Raw genomic sequence first — 22,175 nt, forward strand, 5'->3', positions numbered from 1 at the left:
AGCCTATAAAGTAGGCGCCAGGGGCACGTGACTCCCTCTCGCCTCTCCCAGCTTCTGTTGCCGTCGCCATCATGGACACCGGCCGCGTGCAGCCCATCAAACTGGCTCGGGTGAGGAGCAGAGGCCGGGACCGGGGATCGGGGCGGAGGAAGGGAGATGCAAGGGGCGGCTGCCTGGGTTCCAGCGAGGAGTTGGGAACCCGAGCCGCTCCTGGGCCCGAGAAGGGAGCGAGGGATCGAGGGGGTGGCCCCGGCCTCATGCTCTCCGCCGTCCGTCCGTCCGCAGGTCACCAAGGTGCTGGGCAGGACCGGTTCTCAGGGCCAGTGCACCCAGGTAAGTCCACGCCCGCCCCTCCCGAGCGCCCCCTCCCCTCCCTGCGTCCCCTGCCTCGGCCCCGGTCCCAGCTGTCCGCCCCTCCTCCGCCAGGCGCCCCTGAGGCCACTCTGCCTCCTGTCCAGGTGCGCGTGGAGTTCATGGACGACACGAGTCGGTCCATCATCCGCAACGTGAAGGGCCCCGTGCGGGAGGGGGATGTGCTCACCCTGCTGGAGTCGGAGCGGGAGGCCCGGAGGCTGCGGTGAGACCGACCGGTGAGTTGCCGCCTAGCCGCCCCTGCCCCTGGGGAGGGGGGGTGGGGTCTTCGGTGATCGAGCCCAACCCTGGCCAGGTCTCTCCCTAACCCCGTCCATCATACCGCTCTGTCCCCCAAAGCGCCTTGTGACAGAGTTAGAGTACCGAGGCCCAGAGAGGGGAAGGGACATGGGACGTAGCTTGATCATTTCCAGAATTGTCTTCAGGGACAGGACTGGTCAAGTCCGACCATCCTCACGATGCCCCTTGAATCTGCAGCCTCAACTCAATTCCTTCATGCTACAGTGGAGGAAACTGAGCCCCAGAGAGAAGTGACTTTATCCAGAGCCCCAGACAGTGTGGGAGAGCTGGGGAAGGCTGTTGGTGGTTCGAGCTAGGAGGGCAAGGCCCAACAGATAGTACCAAGGGGAGGTAGTCCTGGGGCTCTCAAAATAGGCTTGGTTTTAGGCCAGACCCAAAGAGGGCCTGAAACAAGTAAAATTTAAAGGCTGGTGGTGGTTGGGATCACAGTGGTAGATGCAGTGAGCTGGAACTTATACTAGAAAAGTCCTAGTACCTTACACTGACTTTATTTTCAGGTGGAGGCCCCTAGGCTGCTGGTCGTGGAAGCACTGCTAAGGGATGTGTAAAATAAAGAGTTTTGTCTAAGCTGCTGAGTAGTGTGACCTTTTAAAGGTGGGGTAATCAGGTAGACCCAAGTCCTTTTTGTCCCGTGAGGTACCTGGTATCTTGAAAGCGAGGAAGGGGAGGATGGAATGCTGGACAGAGCCAAGTAGGATGCAAACCAAGTATCCTTTGTAACCTAGTATCAAGGTCAAATATCCTGATATAGCCTCTTCTCTCCCAAAAACAGAAATCAGAAAATGTAACCAGATAATTGCATTTTATTGGAAAGTTTCTGTTTCCCCAGATTGGATTGGGGACCTCCTATTTCAGAACAGGACAGAACTGAGGCCTGGCTATTCGGGACTGTAGAGCTAATCTGCTCTGCCTTGTAAGGTCTAAAGTAGGAGAGACCTTATATAGAGGACTGTGTAAAGAAATGAGGCCTGACCTTGCAGTAAGACACCAGTACACAGTCACCCAAGCCCAAACTGGTGTGCTTTATACTACAACCATCTTTTTCCCTTTCTGGGTCCTGAGTGTGGTAGCTGGAGGGCTTTAATTGACAGGAACCAAGAATGAGAAACCATTTAAAATGGCACGGTGGCTAGATGGAGCACTTGGGGAAAATAAGAACTAGCAGTTCACAGAATGAGAAAGTGCTAGGGATAATTTTTGGAGATTCTTCATGTAAATCTGTTGGCTTGTTACAAGCCTGGAACTGGGGAATGCAAAGTTATCGCTGGGTGACTTTCACCCTTCCCTGAGAACCTTGGGATTCAGTTGTGCTTGCTCCCACCAGTTTAAAAAGGCTTTTCGCTATAAGGTGCTTTGTGGAACACTAACTGGGAGCCTATACAGGTCCAGGCTATTCACTATCAGGTGGGTTAGTGGAAAGAGAACAAGAGCATCAAATTAGGTTTAGCTGGGATGGGACCAGGAGGTGATGTGGCCAATCACATCGGCCCAGCATCCTGCTTGCTCTCACAACACTTGTCATCAGTATCGCTGCTTTCAGAATCAGGAGAAGCTGGTGGTGTCTGGAAGATAGGATTATAGTTATGAATTGAAGGGGTTGGAGAGTCCATCCATCTTTTATTCAGCCTCAATATATCCTAAACCCGCCCATTTACTAGCCTTGTGCCTATTGGGATAAGCGGTGTTGAACATGAAATCTTAACCTCTTTTTCCCTCCCATCCTCTCCTACTTTAGGGCCATATTCCAGATGTGATCTCTTAACTTCAGTCTTTCCCCTGGCTGCTTCTCCTTTGCTTGCATATGTGTCTTTTTTGGGTTTTGTTTTTTTTTTTTTCTTTTTAGGTAATTGGGGTTAAGTGACTTGCCCAGGGGTACACATTAAATAAATAAATAAAAGGCTGGATTTGAACTCAGGTCCTCCTGACTCCAGGGCCAGTGCTCTATCCACTGCACACCTAACTGCCCCACTTGCATATATGTTTAGATGTCTTCTTTAAAAAAAAAAAAAAGCTAAACTCTATCTGACTTATCCCTTCCCCCTACAAAAAAGGTTACATTTGAAATGTTTTCTGCCCACATTCAGGAGGCTTTATGCAAGAGGATTTATTCTTCTATTAATTTAGTATGCTTTTTCTGTTTTCAATCCTTCCCATAGCTTCCCCTCTTTGAACCTCTATTTTTAGCTGACTTTTCCTAAAGTTCCCATGTTTCCAAGTATATGTTCAACACCATCTGGATGTCTAAAATGTGGCCGTTCATTTCACCAAATAACCCCCAAATAGTTAATGAGCACCATTCTAGTGGCTAAGGCTAGAAAAGCTGGTTGGTTTTTACTTGTTATGTTATCAGCTGCCCCCACTCTCAATCTAGCCAGTGGCCAGTTCTATCATGTCTTTGAAATGCTTCATATTGGCCCCTTCCATTGTCATTACCCTAGCCTTTTTCACCTTTGTCCTGTAGAATTACAATGGTCTCTTTACTACTTCACCTGACTTAAGACTTCCTACTCCAGTCTGCCCCATACAGCCAAATAAAAGTCTCAAAGCACTTAACACAATCTGCCTTGTCTTCCTTCCTCCACAGGGTGTTGATAATGGGTGCTGGAAGATTCTTTTGTAGAGTTCATGAAAAGGTGGCTTACCAAAGGCCCTGGTTTAGCTGAACTTAAGTGTGCATGCAGCAGGGCAGCGACTTCTTCCTGTCCAGCTTCCAGGGCTATGGCCAGGGCACTAGTGCCTTCCTTTGTGGGAAGGAAAAGGAATTGGGACAAGCTAACTCAGGGGATGAGGCCAACCCTGACAGCTCCTGAGGGTAGACTAGACCCATTGTAGCCTCAGGGAGGGAGAGAGTGATACGATGGGCCCCACAGTGATCCCAGGAATTAAGGGAGAAGAGGTGAGCAATGGAGCTGGAATTCTGGGCAAGTTAGAAGAGGGTGGTGTTCAAAATCCCATTTCTCCCCCAACCATGCAGGCCCCAGCCTCACATTGTCCAAGACGGCCTGGTCACAGGTTGGCTGGGCCAGGAGGAGCTTTACCATCTCCACACGCCCATGTTCACTGGCACACATCAGGGCTGTGGAGCCTTCCTCATCTTGCAGGTTCACGTCAGCCCCGCAGGCCAGCAGGGCAGCCACCATATCCTGCCGACCATGGCTCACTGCCAGCATCAGGGCTGTCTGTCCTGCCTGAAGAAACCAAGGATAGAGCCTGGGCTGGGAGCACCTATCCCAGCTCAGCGGGGAAGGGACCAGACCAGGGCCACGCATGGTCACCCAATCAGATTAAGGAAGAACTGTTAAGACTGGACACCCTAAAGCAGCGTGGATGGATTCATTTGGATCCCTTGGATGTTGAGATCGTGGGCTCCCCTACGAGCAGGGAAGGGGGCTCACCTGGCTGGCTTTGGCATTGACATTTCCTAAGCTGAACAGCCTCCTAATTACATCCATGTCATCCTCTCCATCCACAGAGGCCAGAGCAGCCAGCATGAGGGCTGTGTACCCTGCTCTATTCTGATGATCCACATCACATACTCCTGCAAGGGAGAAAAGACAAAGTGGGAGTGATGCCCTAGCTCTTATCCTCTGATCTCAAACTTCTGCATCAGACCTGTCCTCTCTCACACGCCCTTGAAGATAAACACTGGACCTGAAGTGTGGGGCTCGTGAGTCCAAGCTCTGCTACTGACCACGCAACCTATTCTGACCCTCATTTTCGGGGGGGGGGGTTGGAATACTAAGTTCTTTCTAGTCAGCAATATCTCAAGGGGTTCAAATTTGTGTAATTCAAATGCCTTCTCTCTACCTCGGCTTCTTCACCAAGTTCCATCCTAGCCAATGTGCCAAATACTGGTTGGCCCTGCTTCCAGTCTAAACTACCCCAAGAGCCACCTCAGCCTCCCCAACATAAGTGGTCATCCAGCCTGCACTTGACCCTCAGCCAGCACGCAGCCAGAATCCAGAGCATCAAATAAGTATCTGATAAAGGTATGATTTCTGACCCCGTTAGTATTTTCAAGAGATAACAAATACATTTCTAATTTTGAGGTATACTTCATATGGGGATAAGGAGGTAAGCAGCTTAGGTAGCATTGTGGGGTAGAGGGTCAGGCTTGAGGTCAGGAAAATCTGAATTTGGATCCTGCCTCATGAGCAATGACAACTCAGTAAAAATCTGCTTTATCCATCATTCACATTTTTTCCTGAGCACGGGTTTTGACCAGGGAGGCACGTGGGTGTGGTTGGGGCGTGTAGGCATCTTGACTCTGGTAGATGCTGCTGAGTGACCCTGGGCAATTAATCTAACCTTACCTTCAATTTCCTCAGCTATAAAATAGGAATGATAGCAGCATCTACTTTCACAGGGTTACTCTGAGGGACAAATGAGAGAGTGCTTTAAAAGCAGGACTGAGAAAAGGCCTTTAGATTTGAAGATTAGCTCACTGGTGACTTTGTGGAGAGCAGTGTTGGTTGAATGATGAGGTCAGAAGCTAGGTCATAGAGTTTAGACCAGAGTGAGAAGAAGGTGGCATCTACTGTAGGCAGCCTTTTTAAGGAGTTTATCCACAAAAGACTAGAGATTGAGGACAATAGTTAGCAGGGATGGAAGGATCAAGTGAGGATCTTTGGAGGGTGAGGGAGACATGGGCATGTTTGTATGCAGTAAAGAAACAGCCATTAGACAGGGGGAGAGGAAGCAACCTGCTAAGAGAAGATGGGATACAGTGGATTCTCTGTGCATGTGGGAAAGGGGTCCACCCTGGCAAGGACAAGGGGCCACCTCATTATGGCTTCAGCTTACCCTTCCAGCTTTATTCCTCCCATTCACACAGTCTGTGCTGCTTGTTCTCCAAACTCCATCTACCAACCCTCTATCCACAACACCACAGGTCTTCCCATATACTCTCTACATCCCAGTCCAATTAGATCGCTTTGCCCCTCGTTCTTGTCATTGTGCCTTTGCTTGTACCATCACAGGCTGGTGAGAGATTGGGCATGTGGCACAGGCTGGAACTGGACAAGCATGTAAGCTTCATCACACATCACACATCACACTAGGCAAGATCCACTGATCAGCAGGTGGAGATTTGAACTCCTCAAACAGGGGACAAGATCGAAACAGTGGCCTTTCTTTTTTCTGAGCCTCAGTCTCAACCTGTAAAATTAGGGCCCTAGACTAGCTCTCTGAGATTTAGAGCTGTTATGCAGAAAAGAGGAAGAAAAAAACGGGGTGGCGGGGGGACAGACAAGCAGGACAGCTTTGAAAGCTATAGGTTGAATTCATTATATATTTCAAAAGAAATGTAAACTGAACATAACAGAGAAGATCTGCAATTTCCTATGCAATCCTCTTTTTATATTATTCTATGTATGTGGAAATACAGGTTATTTGGTATTTAAGCTCAGATTTATAAAATAAAAAAACAAAAGATTTGTATCCCTTAAATCCCATGCTGCCTAGCAGAATATAAGCTCCTTGAGACCAATGACCATGTCATTTTTTACCTTTATATCCCTGGTGCCCAACTCAATGATTTGCAAATATTAGGCACAATCAATTTTTGTTGATTGCATGAATCAGTGACTCCTGAGAAGCAAGGAGTCAGTGGAAGAGCAAAGGTAAGGGAACAATTACCTAGTCGAGGCACAATTATTGGCAGGGTACTGTATCAGCACCAGGGAGAGTTCCCGGTTCAGTACCATTGGGTGGGGTACTAGGCTTAGGGTCTCACTAGGCAAACTGTTAAGTAGACACCTCCCTAGGGACTACAATTCACAGCCATAACAGCCTTGGAGGAAGAGAAGTTTCTTCTCAGCAGACCTTAAGGAGAGCCTGGTCATCTCCAGGCAAGGACGACAGGGATCAGTACATCAGTTGCACCCTCTACACATTATGATCTAGGTATCGTAGGATTTAAATATAGGAAGGTGTGAATGATGTCAAGAGATTCTGTAAATAACTCCCATTGCCACCATGCCTTAAGGTTTACTTTGATTTCTTCAAAGATAGGTAATGCATGTTTTGTCACACGCATTTTACAGCTGAAAAAACTGGGGATTGGAGTAAGTGATTTACCCTTGGCTAGTAAATGCCTGAGCAAGGACTCAAACACAGGACAACAGGATTTAGAGTTAAAAGAGCATTTGAATCCAAACCCTCTCCTCCCCCATTTTATAGATAGGGGAAATGAGTCACAGGGAGGGGAAAAATCTGGCCCGAGTCACCCAACTAGTAAAATGAAGAGGTAGGACTAGATGGTGTCTGAGGTCATCTGAGCTTGAGATTGTCCAGGTTTGAAGCTCTGACCCTAAACAGCTGATCTGTGACTAAAACCCAGTTCTTTTGACTCCCTATTTATTGCTTCCCACTTTGGCACATTGTCCAAATGTATCTCCAGCTGCCTTCAGCAACCCAAGGTTACTCACACTGAGCCCTGACTGCCACTGCAGGAGCACAGAATGCAGGGCACCTCACCGTATCCTGCCTCGAAGGCTGGAGTTCAACACTGCCCTCGTCATTGAGAAAGGGACAGTACAGAGATGGAGGGGTGGCACCCAATGAATGCCCAAAGGAGCACTGGACTGGGAATTGGGAGGCCTGGATTTTACTGGAAATAGCAGAACAAAAATGACTAACAGCGAGCTGTGATAGAGGATGAGTAGGAAGCTAGTGAGAGGGCACTTAACTGCTGAGTTAATTGCCTGGCCCTGAAGAACTGCATCCTTGGGTTCTGAAAGAAGGGGCAGATGTGGTGGCTGAACCACTATCAGTAACAATGAAAAGATCATGGAAAATGGAAGAGGTAAACAAGATGAGAAAAAGGCAAACACTGTCCCAATTATCACAGAAGAGAATGGAATCTACGAACTATAGGCCAGTGAGCTTGACTTGGATTCCTGGGGAAAATCTAGAATGGCTCATTGAAGACATGGTTGTCATAACATTTAGAAAGGGAAGCAGTGATTACAAAGACCAGCATGGTGGTTTCATCATGGCCAGGCTGATCTTGTTTCCTTTTTTTGTTGTTGTTTATTGTTCAGTTATTGACCCTTTATGACCCCATTTGGGGTTTTCTTGGCAAAGACACTGGAGTAGTTTGCCACTTTTCCAGTTCATTTTACAGATAAGGAAACTGAAGCAAACAGGGTTAAGTGACTTGCCCAGGGTCACACAGCTATCTGAGGCCACAGTTGAACTCAGGAAAATGAATCTTCCCGACTCAAGGCCTGGCATTGTCTCCACTGCGCCACCTAGCCGCCCTTTTTTTGCAGGATTATTAAACTAGCAGATGAGGATACTGTAGGTATAGTTTGTCTCGATTTCAGCCACCCTTTTGATAAAGTACAGAAGATATAAAAAAGATGGAAAGACACAGATTAGATGATAATACAACCCAATGGACTCAGAACTGGTTGGATGGCTGGACTCAAAAGAGTCCTTACTTCAATGTCAACATTTTAGGAGGCCTCCTTGGGATCTTTCCTTGGCCCTGTGCTATTTAACATTTTTATCAAAGACCCAGATAAAGACATAGATGGCAAGCTCATCAAGTTTGTAGAAGACACAAAACTGAGAGGCAGAATTAACACCCTGGATGACAGAGTCAGGATCTAAAAGACTTCTGAAAAGCTGAAAGATTGGGCTAAATCTAATAAGATGAAATTCCATAGGGATAAATGTAAAGTCTCAACCTTAGGTACAAAAAAAATCAATTTCACAAGGAGGCAGAAGGTCAGAGGCATGGATAAACAGTGGTTGTTTTGAAAAAAGATTGGTGTAGGACAGCTAGGTGGTGCAGTGGATAGAGCTCTGGCCTTGAAATCAGGAGGATCTGAGTTCAAATCCAGCCTCAGACACTGAATACTTACTGGCCACGTGACCCTGGGCAAGTCACTTCTTAACCCCAAATGCCTCACCAAAAAGCCAAAAAAAAAAAAAAGATTGGTATAGAGGACTGTAGGAGCAGTTAGATGACACAGTAGAGAGAGCACCAGGCCTGAAGTCAAGAAGACCTGAGTTAGAATCTAGTTTCACATACTTATTAGCTGTTGGGACCCTGGGCAAGTTCCTTAACCCTATTTGCCTCAGTTTCCTTATCTGTAAATGTGCCAGAGGAGGAAATGGCAAAGCATTCCAGCCTCTTTGCCAAGAAAACCCCAAATGTGGTCACAACTGAAATGACAGAACAACAATGGACAGCTGCAGACACAGTACGAATCAGCGGTGTAATACGACGGCCAGAAGAGTTGACACTACCTTGGCCTGCGCTGAGGGACCTAGCTTCTCGCAGCAGACACACGATAGCCCCACAGCCCTCTGCTCTCATCAGACCTCCTCTGGAGCCTCGGTTCCATTCTGGGCACCACAGTCTACGGGCATTGAAAAACTAGAGTGTCTACAGGAGGCCAATCAAGATGGTGAAAGGCCTCGAGTCCACATCCGCTGAGGATCGACTGAAGCAGCGAGGTATGTTTATTCGGAAGGAAGGAAGGCTCAGGAGGCTGTGATGGCTGCTGTCGAGTGTCTGAAGGGCCGTGGTGTGGAAAAGGGATTAGGTTTCTTCTGTTTGGCCCAGGAACAATGGGTGGAAGTCGCAAGGAAGCAAATTTAGGTCTGATGTCAGGGAAAACTTCCTGAAGACTAAAGCCGTCCAGCAGGGGGATGGGCTGCCTCTAGAGGCGGTGGGTTTCCTTTCATTGGAGGCTAGATAACCACTTGTACATGTTACCGTGTATTTGGTATAGTGGGGGATTTCTTTGGATTCAAGACTGGATTAGATGCCCACTGAGCCCCCCTCCAATTCTTAAATTCTTTGACGTGGCTAAGTCCTTCCCCTCTTCTCAGCCTCAGTTTCCCCATCTATAAAATACAGAAATTGGAGAAAGGTGGACCAGATGGCCTCTGAGGTCTCTCCCAGCTCTGAGGTTCTGACTATGGGAAGGAGGTAGTATGATATAGTAGAATAAGCACTGAACAGGCACCCCACAAACGCAGTCTGTAAATCTACTTCTGACACAGGTCTCTCTGGGTCAGGGGACCCCATCCATGTAAATTGGGGAGGCTGGCCTTGGACTAGGCAACTTGGATAGTCTCTTTCAGCTCTACATCCTATCCTTCCATCTCTGGGTCTGCCCCGCCCCCCAAGGGGGGGGGACCTAAGGGAGTTGGAAAAAGGGCTGGATAAATCCTTGGGGGTTCGAGACAGGGACAAACTAAAAGAATGAGGCCTCTTCCACCTGGAGAGAAGAGGGGATAAAGTAAGTCTACAGTGCTGGACAAAGGGGCTCAAATAAGATGTGTTCACTAGACCCCAACAATAGGATGGGATTCTGTTCCACTCCCTGGTCCACCCCTTCAGTCCATGAAGCCCAATAAAGGCAACTTGACTTAGATGAGGATGCCCTGTACCTCACCAGTAAAGGTTAACCATACAGCCTCAGATTCATTGCTTTCTTCCAATCTCTGAAGGACTTTCATATGGAAGAGGAAGAAGACTTATCCTGCCTGGCCCCAGAGGACGGAACCAGGGGTAAAGGGTGGAAGTTACACAGCCAGAGTCTGGCTTAATAGATGGAAGGACTTCCTAACAGAGTCATCCCACAATGAAACAATCAGCATCAAATCCCCACCATCCACAGAGATAGAAGGGGGACAGGACTGGATTTGGTGCCAGAAGACCCCAGTTCAAATTTGGGCTCTCACTTCTGTAAGGCTCGGCTGGACTTTCAGTTATTGTATGGTTGTTTTTCCATCATGCCCAATTCATCGTGACCCTATCTAAGGTTTTCTTGGCAAAGATTCTGGAGTGGTTTGCCATTTCCTTCTCCAGCTCATTGTAGAGATAAGGATACTGAGGCAAACGGGGTTAGGGGACTTGCCCAAGGTCACACAACTAGTTAAGAGTCTAAGGCCAGATTTGCATAGGAAGATGAGTTTCCCTACTTTCAGGTTCAGCGCTCTGTGCACCATGGCGCCACCTAGCGGCCTCAGCTGGACTTAGGTGGTATCTAAAACCTATTTGGTCAGAAAGCTTTTCCGAGTCTTGCTCTTGCCCACCTTTCCAGGCCGATTGTGCATAATAATGTGCTATTTTCTTTCTTTCATACACACTGTGATCCAGTCACACTGGTCAACTAGTAGTTCCCCCAACACTCACTCCATCTCCAGCCTCAGCTGGTCTCCCATGCCCTCCTTCACCTCCTGCTTTCAGAATCTCTGGCTTCCTTCAAAGCTCAGTTTACGTATCACCTCATAAACGAAGTCTGTCCTCATCCTTTTATTTTCTAGTGCCCACCCCCAGAAATTAGCTTGACATAAATTTCATATTCAATTTTCTTGGTATATGTTGTTTCCCACCAATGCCTTGTAAACTCTTTGACAGCAGAGACAGTTTCATTTTTGTCCTTGTATCTTTAGCATCTAGAACAAGAGCTGTTGCGTAGTAGACAGTTAATAAGTCCTGACTGAATTGAATTATTGAATTGAATGCCCCTTTCCATTTCTGAATTCTACAATTCTTCTGGGTAGTGAGCTCCCTGTCATTTGAATTATTTAAGCAGAGGTGGAGGGCTCCTTTTTGGGGAGATTGTAAAGAGAACTCCTGTTTGGGGAATGGCATTACAGTAGAGAGCTCCAGGGTTCCTTTCTGGCTGTAGGAATCTGATTCATCCAGGAACTCTCAGGCTCTGACTAATCCAGCAACCCTCATGGATCCCCCTCCTCTGGGTTCCTGGAGCCCTGAGTCTGAATCACAACACCCATTCTAGCACTGGATTCTATACTCTTATACAGATCATCTCCCATGTCCAAGGATGTGAACTTCCAAATAGCAGAAAGGCATTGCCTCTTCCACATCACAAATGACTATTCAAAGGAGACTGGTTGATAGAATGAAACCCCCAAAGGAAAAGCGGTGACAATTATGGAAAATCCCAGCTCTCAGGCCCCCTGACCAGACCTAGCCATATCTCTCACTTCCATCTCTGGCCCTGACTCCTGAACCATGTGTCTCTTCCCTCAGACCTGGGTAGCTCCTTTCCCCACAGGAACCAAGATGGCCAGGTTCAAAGTACATACTCAGTGGAAACCCCTTACAACTTCCAGCTAGACCTGGACTTTCCGGACCCACAGACCAGCTCCCAGCCCTGCTCCCCATGCCTCAACCCAGGCCCCAGGCTCCACTGACCAGTATCCAGCAGCAGGCGTACAATGTCAAAATTGGAATGGGAGACACTGTAGTGCAGGGCCGAGTTGCCATTACCATCAGCCAGGTTGACCACGTGGGCCAGCAAGGCTGGCGAGTGTGCGTTCAGAGTGGCCAAGAGGGCTGCCACAGGACCAGGGCGGGAGTGCTTCTGGCTGGACACACGAAACCATTCCTGCTGTACCAGGCGTGATGTGCTGGCAGTCTGTGAAGAGAGATGAAAAAGCAGAGAATGACGGGAGATTTTGCCCGTGGCCCTACTCACCTCCTCAGAGCCTTGATGGAAGGAGTCTTGGGGGACCGAGCACTCACCCCCTCCCGGTCCCAGCTGCCCCTGGGTTGGCTCAACTGCTTCTGAAGCACCAGGCAGGCTTCCTTCAGGCGGGGACTCAGCTCAAACCTGAAGCAAGGAAGACAATGGGGCCCTAAGGCACAGGGAAGAGACTCCTGAAGGGGTGGAAAGGGGGCAGAGCAAGACTTTGGATAGGCTGAAGACCCTCCCAGAGACAGAACAAAACTGACTTACTCTTCCCTTCACCCCTACTCACTTCTCCCGGCTGTCAGGGGCATCATGTCCAGGCTCTGGCTGCTCCTGGACACCAGAACTGCTCACTGGGGAGTGAGGTGGGGAGTGGCCGGCACAGCCAGAGCTGTCATCTGAGGAGCCCTCGGGGTCCCCTGGCCCTGAATCACTGTCACATCACTGGCCTCTTCCACTTCACTGGACGAGGAGCTCTCATACCTGACGGGAGAAGGGCTTGTGGGTGGAGGAAGACAAAGAGGAGAGGCCCCAAGTGCCAAACAGGAGCCTAGAATCTCAAAGTCTCAGAATGGAATGTAATCTCCAGGCATGCCACATGATATGTTCCTGGACTGGCATCATCCCTGCCCAACCTTCCCGACCAGTAATCAAACATTCTCTAGGGAGGAGGAAACTGCTTCTGCCCAAGGAAGCCCATACCATGTTTGAATCATGAAAGGAAGCTCTAGGCCAGAACAAGGGAAGGAGTTGGATCTAAGCAAGGGAAAGTCATAGGATTTAGAGTTGAAGGGACCTTTGAGATTATCTAGTCCCAGCCCCCTCTTTTGTAGATGAGGAAGCTAAGGCCAAAGATGGCAAGTGACTTTCCCAGGGTCACACCACTAGTGAGTGGAAGGGCTAGACCAGGAAGCCAGGCCTCTGATTTCAAATCCAGTGTTCTTTACTTGGGACCAAGAGAAAACCCAGAGCCCAGGAGGAGGGAATTGGTTCTAGAGTCTCACTCTCCATTGAGGACGCCCACAAATTGCAAGCTCTTAGGGCCAGAGCTGGGCTCTGCTGCTCCATCCCGTTTCTTCATGATGGATCGGAGGGTACCTAAGGACAAAGTATGCTTGTTAGACTGGGCAACACCCTCGGATATACCCACAGCTAGGCAGAGTGGAAGGCGAGGGGCAAGCCAAACCTACCAGCTTGGGCTGTGACCCTGCCCTGCTGAGCTGGCGCTGGGCACGGGACCTCATGCCCAGTGGGGGCAGCCTCTCCCAGGTTCAGCTCCAGGGGTCCCAGCTCAGCCTGCGTGCCCTTGTCAGCCACGGTCCCCTGCCCCGCGTGGCTGGGGGTCTGGGTGGCAGCCTCTTGTCGTAACCGCGATGCTGCCTCCTCTTCCTTCAGGAGCTGAACAGCCTCTAGCTCCTGGAGTCGCCCCTGCAGGAAGGCACTCACCCCACGCTGGTGTTCCAGACTGTTCTTCAGCATCTCTAGCTCCCGCTCAGCTGCATCCGGCACCCCCAAAAGCTCCTCTGTCACCCATGTGGCTGCCTCATGGGTGTCAGGCACTGCCAGTGTGCCCTCTTCACAAGTCTTGGGTGTTGCCAGCATGCCTGCCTCGCAGGTCTCCGATGCTGCCAACACACCTACCTCCTGCGTCTCAAGCGCCATTAATGTGCCCACTTCCCGGGTGTCAGACACAGCTACCATGCCCGTCTCACAGGAAGCCCCCTGGGCCTGAGCTCGGGCCTTGGTCCCCCTCTCTGATGTGGCCAGTCTTTCGGTCAGCCGGCGTAACTCAGCCAGTTTCCCAGGCCGAGCCACGGAGTCCAGCTCCAGCTCCAGCTCAGGTTCGGGGCCTAGCTGGTGCCCAGCCTGGATCAGACGGGCCCTCTCATCACGTAAGGTGCGCAGCTGCTGCTGCAGAGCAGGAAGCGACCTCACCTGGCCCTCCAGCTCTCGAAGTCGCCTCAGCGCAGCCGCCATCTGCTCCCGGACATGCTGCAGCTGGGCCGGGCTGGCAGCTGGGGCAGGGCTGCTGCGGCCAGAGCTCAGTGGACTCTTCCAGCCCAGCCCAGGGCCAAGTCCGGTGCCAACGGGCACCTGCTCCTGCTCCTGTGCCAGCCGCCGACTCGTCTCCAGCAGCGTCTTCTCCACTCTGGGGTTTCTCCCTAAAACTGTTCGGGGTGATGGTGGTGGCGGGAGGCCAAGGCTAAGGGGAGGTCCTGGGGCGAGGGACAAGGCTCCCCCAGACTCTCCCAGGCTCTGGGATGATCCCCGTCCATCCTCACTGGCTAAAGACTCTGTAGAAGTCCAGGGTCCTGGGCTACGGGGACTTCGGGGGCCAGAAGGCCTGGGTCCCCGGGGTCGGCGGGTGGGCAATGGGGCTCTGCTACGGAGGCCCTGCCCACTTTCAATATCCTCCACATACTTCAGGAAATCCAGGTCCAGCTGGAAGCCATAAGGAGTCTCCACTGAATATGGACTTCGAGCCCCACCGTCCTGGTCCCTGTATAGAAAGGGGCCACCCAGGTCTGGAGGGGAGAGATACATGGTTCAGAACTAGTAACAGTCAGGGCTAGAGACCAAAAAGGAAACATGGGGTCAGACCCAAGTACTTGGGGAGCAAATATAGGGCCAAAGCCAAAGGCTAGAGGGAGGGAGAACCCAGAGGTCACTCCTATCCAGGACAGCAAAAGGGATGCCCTGCTGGGAATATCTGGACTATCATTTCCCACCAATTCCCCTTCCTGGCTACAGAAGGGAAATGGCCTGGACGGCCTGAATTTCCTTGCCCTTTTCACCAGCCCCAGCCACTTTAGCCCATTGGGAAGAGAAGGAAGTTTTCCTTGCCCCCAATTCCTCTCACCTGGCAGGTTCTGGTTCATGGCAAACTTCGCCATTTTCTGTGTGGACAAGCAGGAAAAAAGGGATTAGCCTAGGCCAGCAAGTTTACGAAATGTTTAACTCTGATCCTGCCCAATCTGCCCTCTCCCCTGGAACTATGGGGTCTTCAGTGAGCCCCTTCCCCAGCCTTCCAGTACCAGGGACCTTTTGGCCTAAGGCAGCGTTCTTTGGAGGGGTGTGGAAAGACCCTTGGATTTGAAGTCAGAAAGATCTCACAGTTCACATCCCTGCCCTGAATCACTCACTACCTGTGTGATTTTGAGGACATCACTCAACCTGTTTAAACTTCATTTTGTTCCTCTGAAAAATGAAGGGGCTGAACGAGTTTGGACGTCCTTCACCTCTTTGTGACATAGCCCCTTTTGTCAGTGTGGTAAAGCCTGTGAACCCCTTCTCAGAATCATGTTTTGTTACCTACGCTCATAATTGAAGGAAATGATAAATTTCAGTTAGAAATGAGTAGAAATAAAAATATAATTTTTTTCTTTGTCCAAGTTGACAGACTTGAAATCTAACCTCAAGCCCCTTGGGCTTAAGAATCCCTGAATGAGATCATCTCTGAGATCCCTCCCAACTCTGACTTGCAACATCCTAAGGTCCCGCCCAGCTCAGACATTCTGTGTTCCAGTGACTCCAATTCTATCACAAATAAAGATTTCCCCAGGGAGTACTAAGCCCCTTAAAGACTAAAACCAGGGACAGTTAGGTGGCACAGTGGATAGAGCACCGGCCCTGAAGTCAGGAGGACCTGAGTTCAAATTCGGCCTCAGACCAAACACTTGACACTTACTAGACACTTACTAGCTGTGTGACCCTGGGCAAGTCACTTAACCCCAACTGCCTAAAAACAATCAAAACAAAACCAAACTAAAACCAAACACAGTAAGAAGCCAGACTAAAGGCAGTACCCCATTCCCCACCCAACCCCTGCCAAAGGTACTCCTTCCCATTTTAGCTGAGAGTTCATGTCCCAAGTCTATGGCTCCCAAAAGGAAGTATAGTGGAATTTCCAGGTTCCTTTTTCTACTCAACTGGCTGCCTCTAGGACATGGTCACCTACCTCCTGATGGGGCAGAGTAGGGTGAGACTTGAAAGGATTCCTATACTGATAGGGCTTCCCCAGATCCCCTCTCTCAGCATTGAAGAAGATGAGAAAGAAGCTGGCATGAGGATTATCCCCAGCAGGATCCTTGAAATCAATCAACAAGCATTTATTAAGCACCATTTGTGTGCCAGGTGCTAGAGATACAAAGAGAAAAATTAAATAGTTCCTGCCTTCAAGAAGCTTATATTCCTTGGGGGAAACAACATATGCATATATGAATATATATGCAATATTAATGAAGTAAATACATAGTAATTAATAGGGGCCAGGGGAGGCCCTGACAGTGGGGAGGGTGAGGAAAAGTCTCATGATGGGGGGAGGCCGGGGGAGCCTAAGCTAAGCTTTGAAGGAAATAAGGGATTCTAAGAGTCAGAGACAAAAAGGGGATGTGCTCTAGGCAAGTGCAAATGCCTGATGAGGGGAGATTGAGAATCATGTTCAAGAAATAGCCACAAGGCCAGTGTGGAGGGACCACAGAGGCATGAAGGGCAGAAAGGCATAACAGGGCTGGAAAGGTAAGTAGGAAACAGGATGTGAACTCTAAGCGGATGGGGCGACCTCCAGGCACAGCTCTCTCTGGCAGCTAGAATCTGATACCTCTAGTAAGCACAGTTAGAACTCAGAACACACACCCCACACTGGGCCTTTGGCCATTGCAGCAAGAACGTGTGACTTGAGTCACAAGACCCAGGTTCAATTCCTAGCTCCAGAGCTTCCAAGCTAAAGGAAGGAAACTTCCACTTTCCTTCTCTAAAAATGGAATGGACCTATCACAGAGTTAGTTATTGTAAAGAAAACACTGCCTTCTCCAAACTCATGTGGAAATGGGAGCTATCATCATGGGATTTGAGGTTCAAGGGGACCTTAGGATCTGCTGAGCCCAACCCCTTCATTCTACATGTGGAGAAACTGAGGCACCGAAAGGGGAAAGGAAATGTCCAGGGTCACACAGTTAACAAGCAGCAGAACCTGAATCCAAACCTTAGCAACCAGATGCAGCATCCAAACCTATATACCATGGCTACCCATTTTAAAAAGTATATTATTCTAAATGAATCTTGGCAAATCATTTAATGCCCAGGCACACAGGTTGCAAAGCAGGTGCCAATTATTGTATTAGTAGACAGTTGCCAAATAAATCACAGATTTGGAAAAAAAAAAAGGAGGCTTGAGTTGCAGCACGGTCTAATAGTCAGCCTTATAGTCAGGAAGACCTCAGTTTCAAGTCTGACATTTACTGTCTGCATGACCGTGGGTAAGTCACTTAACTTCTTCATAAATTAAAACTCTCAGAAAGTTTCTTAGGAAACTGAGATTAAAAGTTACAGAACAGCTGTTGATTTGCATGGGTAGAGGGACTTTCCATACCAGGAATCCCCTATGCTGGTGACATCACAGGTCCAAAACCAAGCTCCTCCCCCTTATCCCAATTATTATTATTATTAACACGATTACTGCTGAGACTAGTAGGAATCCCAAAGGCCTTATGTCACCTTTAGGGAGCCAGAAACCAAGGGGGTGGAAGGGTACAGGTAGAAAACTGGTCCCTATAACCATGTTTGAATGTTAGATCTGTTTGAGATAGCACAGTATGGGAAAGGGTGTGGAGGAATGAGCATTTTTATAAAGCTCCTCCTCTATCCTAGGCACTAGGGGAAGTGGGTTCTGTTTTTTTTGTTCACAAATATCTCATTCAGTCCTCACAACAACCCTGGGAAGTAGGTGCTAATATCCCCATTTTATAGTTGAGGAAACTGAGGCACAGGGTTACATGACTTGCCCGAGGTTGCACAGCTAGTAAGTGTCTGGGGCTAAGATTTGAACTCAGGTCTTCCTGAGCACCTCTGTTCACTGCACCACCACCAGCTGCTTAGCTAGGAAGAACTGACCTGGCACTAAAAATTGGGAGACCCAGATTCAACTGCAGACTTGGCAGTTTCTTGCCTTTTACCTAAGGGGCAAACCTCTTAATCCCTTTGAGCTTCTATTTTCTCCTCTGAAAAGTAGGAACCATAATGCTTATACTGTCGATTACGTGGTACAGAATGAATAAACACTCGATTTGGAGTCAGAGGATCTGGGTTCAAATCATGCTTCTGCCTTGATTACAAGGACCCCACTGGAGAAGATCATATTTGTAAAGCACTTGCACAGTGCTTGGCACATGATATCCAAATGCCTAATCCTTCATTCCCCTATGATTGCATGACCTAGAAATAATTGGTCACCATATTTATACATGCTTCTGAAAGAAAGTCAAATTTATATTGCCCATAAAATGCTTAAAAAACCCTCTATAACCTTAGGTAAATCACCTCTCTTCTCTGTACCCCAGCTGTAAAATGGCGGAAGGGGTCTGAGCCAGATAGCATCCAAGATCCCTCCCAGCTCTAAAATCTCATGATTCTAGGATGAAAAATCTAAGGACATTTTCTACAAATGAGTCATTATGAGGCATCCAGGCAAGCAGGAGGAGAGGGGAGGAAGGCTGTAGGCAGAGAACATTCAAGCCCTGGGTTCCCGAGAGACCTAACCTCCAAGGGCACTTATGTCCGGTACTCTCACCAGCTAGGAGGGAAGGAAAGGACCAGCCTGGGACCCAAGGAACGGGGTTCCAGTTCTGACTGCAACACTGGCCTTAGCGGAGTCCCTCCTTTTTTTTTCTGGGCCCCACTTTCCCTATCTATATAGAAGGAAGCTGGCCTCTCCCTGCCCTCTCAGCTGGAACAATGTGTGAGTGTAACATCCTGGAAATGGGAGAAGTGACTTCACTGCCCAGAATCAGGGAGGAGGCCAAAAGGAACAGCTGAGCACATAGTACAAAGCCAAGGGTGCTGAAACATCTGTTTGCCACTGCAGCCTGCGCTCTCTAAGCGGCCAAAACAACCACAGGGTCAAGAAGGCGGTCTTTTGGGAGCCGGTCCACCCTGCCTCGCCAAGGGGAGATCAGGAATGCTGGGGCCAGTAGAAAAAACAAGGATCTAAGACTCCTCCCCTGTCCAAGCTAGTGATACACAGTTCAGACATTCCAGTCTCATCTGGAAACATGCCAGCTCCCTGAAGCTGGACAGGCAGGCACCAAGGGGGAAGGAGGAGGGGCCTAGACCCAAGAGATGGATGCTGATGCTGGGTCTCCCAAGGGTCATCCACCCCAACACCCTGTAAGCTCCACCCTCACCTGGGCCAACTCAAGTCCCAACTACTGCCTGAAGCCTTCTCTGACCCAGCTGCAGGAAAGAACGTGCCTCTTGGATGACTCTCAGCCAGGTGCCTTCATCACTCTCCTCTACACTTCTCACCCTCCTTAGCAGCAGGATTATTTGTTTACTTTTTCCTCTCTAGTTAGATGCCATGTTGGAAGCAGCTTGGGATTAGGGTCTGGGGTTATAATGTGTAATGCTTTATAAACCTATATAAACGTGTGTTCTTGTATTCCCAGTCCAGAGCCCTAGATACAACAAACAGATTCATAACAAACGTCATTTGATTTGGACAAATTAATTCTCCGACCCCATTCACTTTGCCTCCAGTCAGGAGTCTTCCATTCTAGCCTCCCTGATTCTTTCATCTGGCCAGAGCAAGTGACCCTCCCCCTCCCCACACCCCTGCCCCCAGTGGTGATGGCTGTGGTTCAGCAAAGCCAGATGCCAAAGGCCAGAGGAAACAGGACCAAAAATACTTGGAGCTGATCAGTCTCTGGCAGTTACAGCTCAGGGGCTGAGCCTATTTGGGATTTGGAGGGGAGGAGGAAGGGGCCTGATGTAGACCCTGGCTCTCTGGGCCAGCCCCTTTCAATAGAACTGGCTGTCTCTAATAGTAAACTAGAATTCTTGAATAGAGGTTACAGGACCACTAAGGCCTCTGAGGTCTCACCCAGGGCTGAGATTCTAGAATTCTGTGAACTCCGTGATGTATGGGTGAAAAACACAGCCCTCTTTCCCCACCACACCACCACCACCACCATCACCACCACAGCCTATCAGTGTCCTATGACACCACCCACATCCCCACCCCATCACTTTATAGAGCATGTCCCTGTGTGTATATGTGTGTATTAGAGTGGGATCCAAGCCCTGATTTAAATAAACAGCCCCCCTTGCTTCACCCGCCTACCCCCTGCCCTCGGCTGTCAAGGAAGCTGGATTCTGCTGCCTGAGAGCCCCTCATTAGCTCATCATGACTCTGAGGGCCCTGCCAGCTATTTTGGGATCCTGAACTACTGTTATCACTGGGTGACAAGATGGAGAGGGGAAAGGAGGAAGAAGGAGGAAGAAAGGCCTTAACTACTGATGAGAGGATAAATTCTTACAGCTCACACTTCCAAGGTTTTACAAAGTGCTTTCCTCCCATCAACCCAGAGAGTTGAGTAGGTATCGTTATTCCCATTTTACAGATAAAGAAACTGAGATTCAAGAGGCAAAATTACTTATTAGGATAAATGACAGAAAGAGCTAGGATTTGAAGACTGGCATTCTTTCCAATGGGGGAGGCGTCTGCAGCTACAGACTTCTATCTCCTATCTGCATATTTGAATACTTTGAGGCAAATATTCTCCCTACTGAGTTTCCCTTTCCCCCTTTTATTACATGAGTAGACTAGAAGACTTTGCCCCTGTTTTCCAGCTCTAAACCCTGTGGTCCTAAGACTTTGATAGTTGTCTCAGACCCTATTATGAAGGGCCCAAAGGTATTAGAGGCTGCCCACCTGAAGATCAGAGGAAGAAAGCCTGGCTTTTCCCTTCCTGCAGGAAGGACTGTAGGAACTGACCTCAGTGAGGCCCCACCCCATTCAGGGATTGATGTCCCAAGCCCCCCTAGAGCTCCCTCACTATCCCTAGGAGTGGGAGGGGACGGAAGGGACAGATTCTTCCTTCCTAGCTAGGCGGCTTCATCCGCTGCCCATTGTCTCTCAGGGCCCCTGGGGCTGCTTCCCAGGCCCCAGCTTCCGGAGAGGTTAGGGCACCCCCCCCCCTTAGGCCTGGTCTCCAGGGCTGCGGGGAAAAGATAGGTGATATCAAAGCATCTGCTAGCTTAAGCAGTGGAGGTCTGGTACCACCCCCTGGTAGGAAGCTGTGCAATATAGGCTTCCAGGTGTAAGCCCCACCTGAGGAAGGAGTAGCAACATGGTCAGAGGCTTCCAAGCCATCCCCCAACCCAGCCAGCCCCCTCCTTCTCTTAGGACAAAGGCTTAACAACCTCCCCCCCTCCCCAACACGCACTTCTTCCCATCTCCGCCTAGTCAACAAGGATGGGTAATCACACCCTCTCCTACTGGGGGTGACAAAAATAGAGCAGACCCTTTCTATCCTGCTACTCAGTCCTTCCTGGAACATCTTTGAGAGCCCACACCTCTCAAGGGCCTCCCTCGTACCCTTCTCCTCAAACCTTGCGGGGAAGACGACCTGCCTAGGAAATACTCCCTAAGTTGGGCTGAACTTGCAACCCCATTCCTACCCTCATCTACTCCGTGGGCCCCCACCACTCCAGTCTTCTCCAGCGCAGTCTTCTCCCACTTCGGGCCCCCGCCCCCAACTCTCCGCCCCAGATCCTCAGTCCATGCGACCTCAAACCTCCAACCCTAGGTCCCCACCTCTTCCCGCTCCCCATCTCCTGCTCCCTCAACCCTGACATCCCTATCCCTGGTTCTTCCGATGCTCCCGTGTCTCTCTCCCTCCCTCCAGTCCCGTCGGGAATTCCAAACTCCTACCTGAACTGCTCCTGGCCCCGACGCCGGAGCCTCCGCCAGAATACGATGCTCTCCTTAATAAACCCGGGACTAGAACTGGCAACTGCATCAGCCAATCATCAGCCATAGGGTTCCGGAAGGACCAATAGCAGTGTAAGGGCTGGTGAGGGGCGGGGGATCCGAAAGCTCATCACGCCTCTGTGAGTCCAAACTGAGGAGGGGAACAGAGTTCCAAGCTCCTCCCTGCGGGGTGCTTTCTGCCAGACTGGCTGATCCTGACCCAGCCGCCCCAGTCCAACACTTCTGTCTGTGCCGAGCGCCTGGCGGAGAACTCATAACCTAGAACACAG

General features: G+C 49.6%; 2 protein-coding genes across 2 annotated transcripts; one reads left to right on the plus strand and one right to left on the minus strand.

Moving 5' to 3' along the window:
* Window positions 1–3: 3 nt before the first annotated feature.
* On the plus strand, window positions 4–1,239 carry RPS28 (ribosomal protein S28). The gene is made up of 4 exons (XM_020978125.2): window positions 4–110; window positions 286–333; window positions 459–590; window positions 1,170–1,239. Exons 1-3 carry the CDS (start codon window positions 72–74, stop codon window positions 579–581), a joined length of 210 nt encoding a protein of 69 aa, XP_020833784.1. The 5' UTR covers window positions 4–71; the 3' UTR covers window positions 582–590; window positions 1,170–1,239.
* A 218-nt stretch (window positions 1,240–1,457) lies between these two features.
* On the minus strand, window positions 1,458–21,950 carry KANK3 (KN motif and ankyrin repeat domains 3). The gene is given in 13 exon segments (XM_020978123.2): window positions 1,458–2,234; window positions 3,315–3,413; window positions 3,660–3,860; window positions 4,068–4,210; window positions 11,861–12,083; window positions 12,191–12,278; window positions 12,427–12,577; window positions 12,580–12,620; window positions 13,142–13,235; window positions 13,328–14,662; window positions 14,998–15,034; window positions 16,096–16,224; window positions 21,847–21,950. Coding segments are annotated over 11 exon segments (2,493 nt in total). The 5' UTR covers window positions 15,032–15,034; window positions 16,096–16,224; window positions 21,847–21,950; the 3' UTR covers window positions 1,458–2,150.
* Window positions 21,951–22,175: the final 225 nt, after the last annotated feature.

Source organism: Phascolarctos cinereus, unplaced genomic scaffold, assembly GCF_003287225.1.
Source record: "Phascolarctos cinereus isolate Bilbo 61053 unplaced genomic scaffold, phaCin_HiC Scaffold_4;HRSCAF=312, whole genome shotgun sequence".
Taxonomy (NCBI): domain Eukaryota; kingdom Metazoa; phylum Chordata; class Mammalia; order Diprotodontia; family Phascolarctidae; genus Phascolarctos; species Phascolarctos cinereus.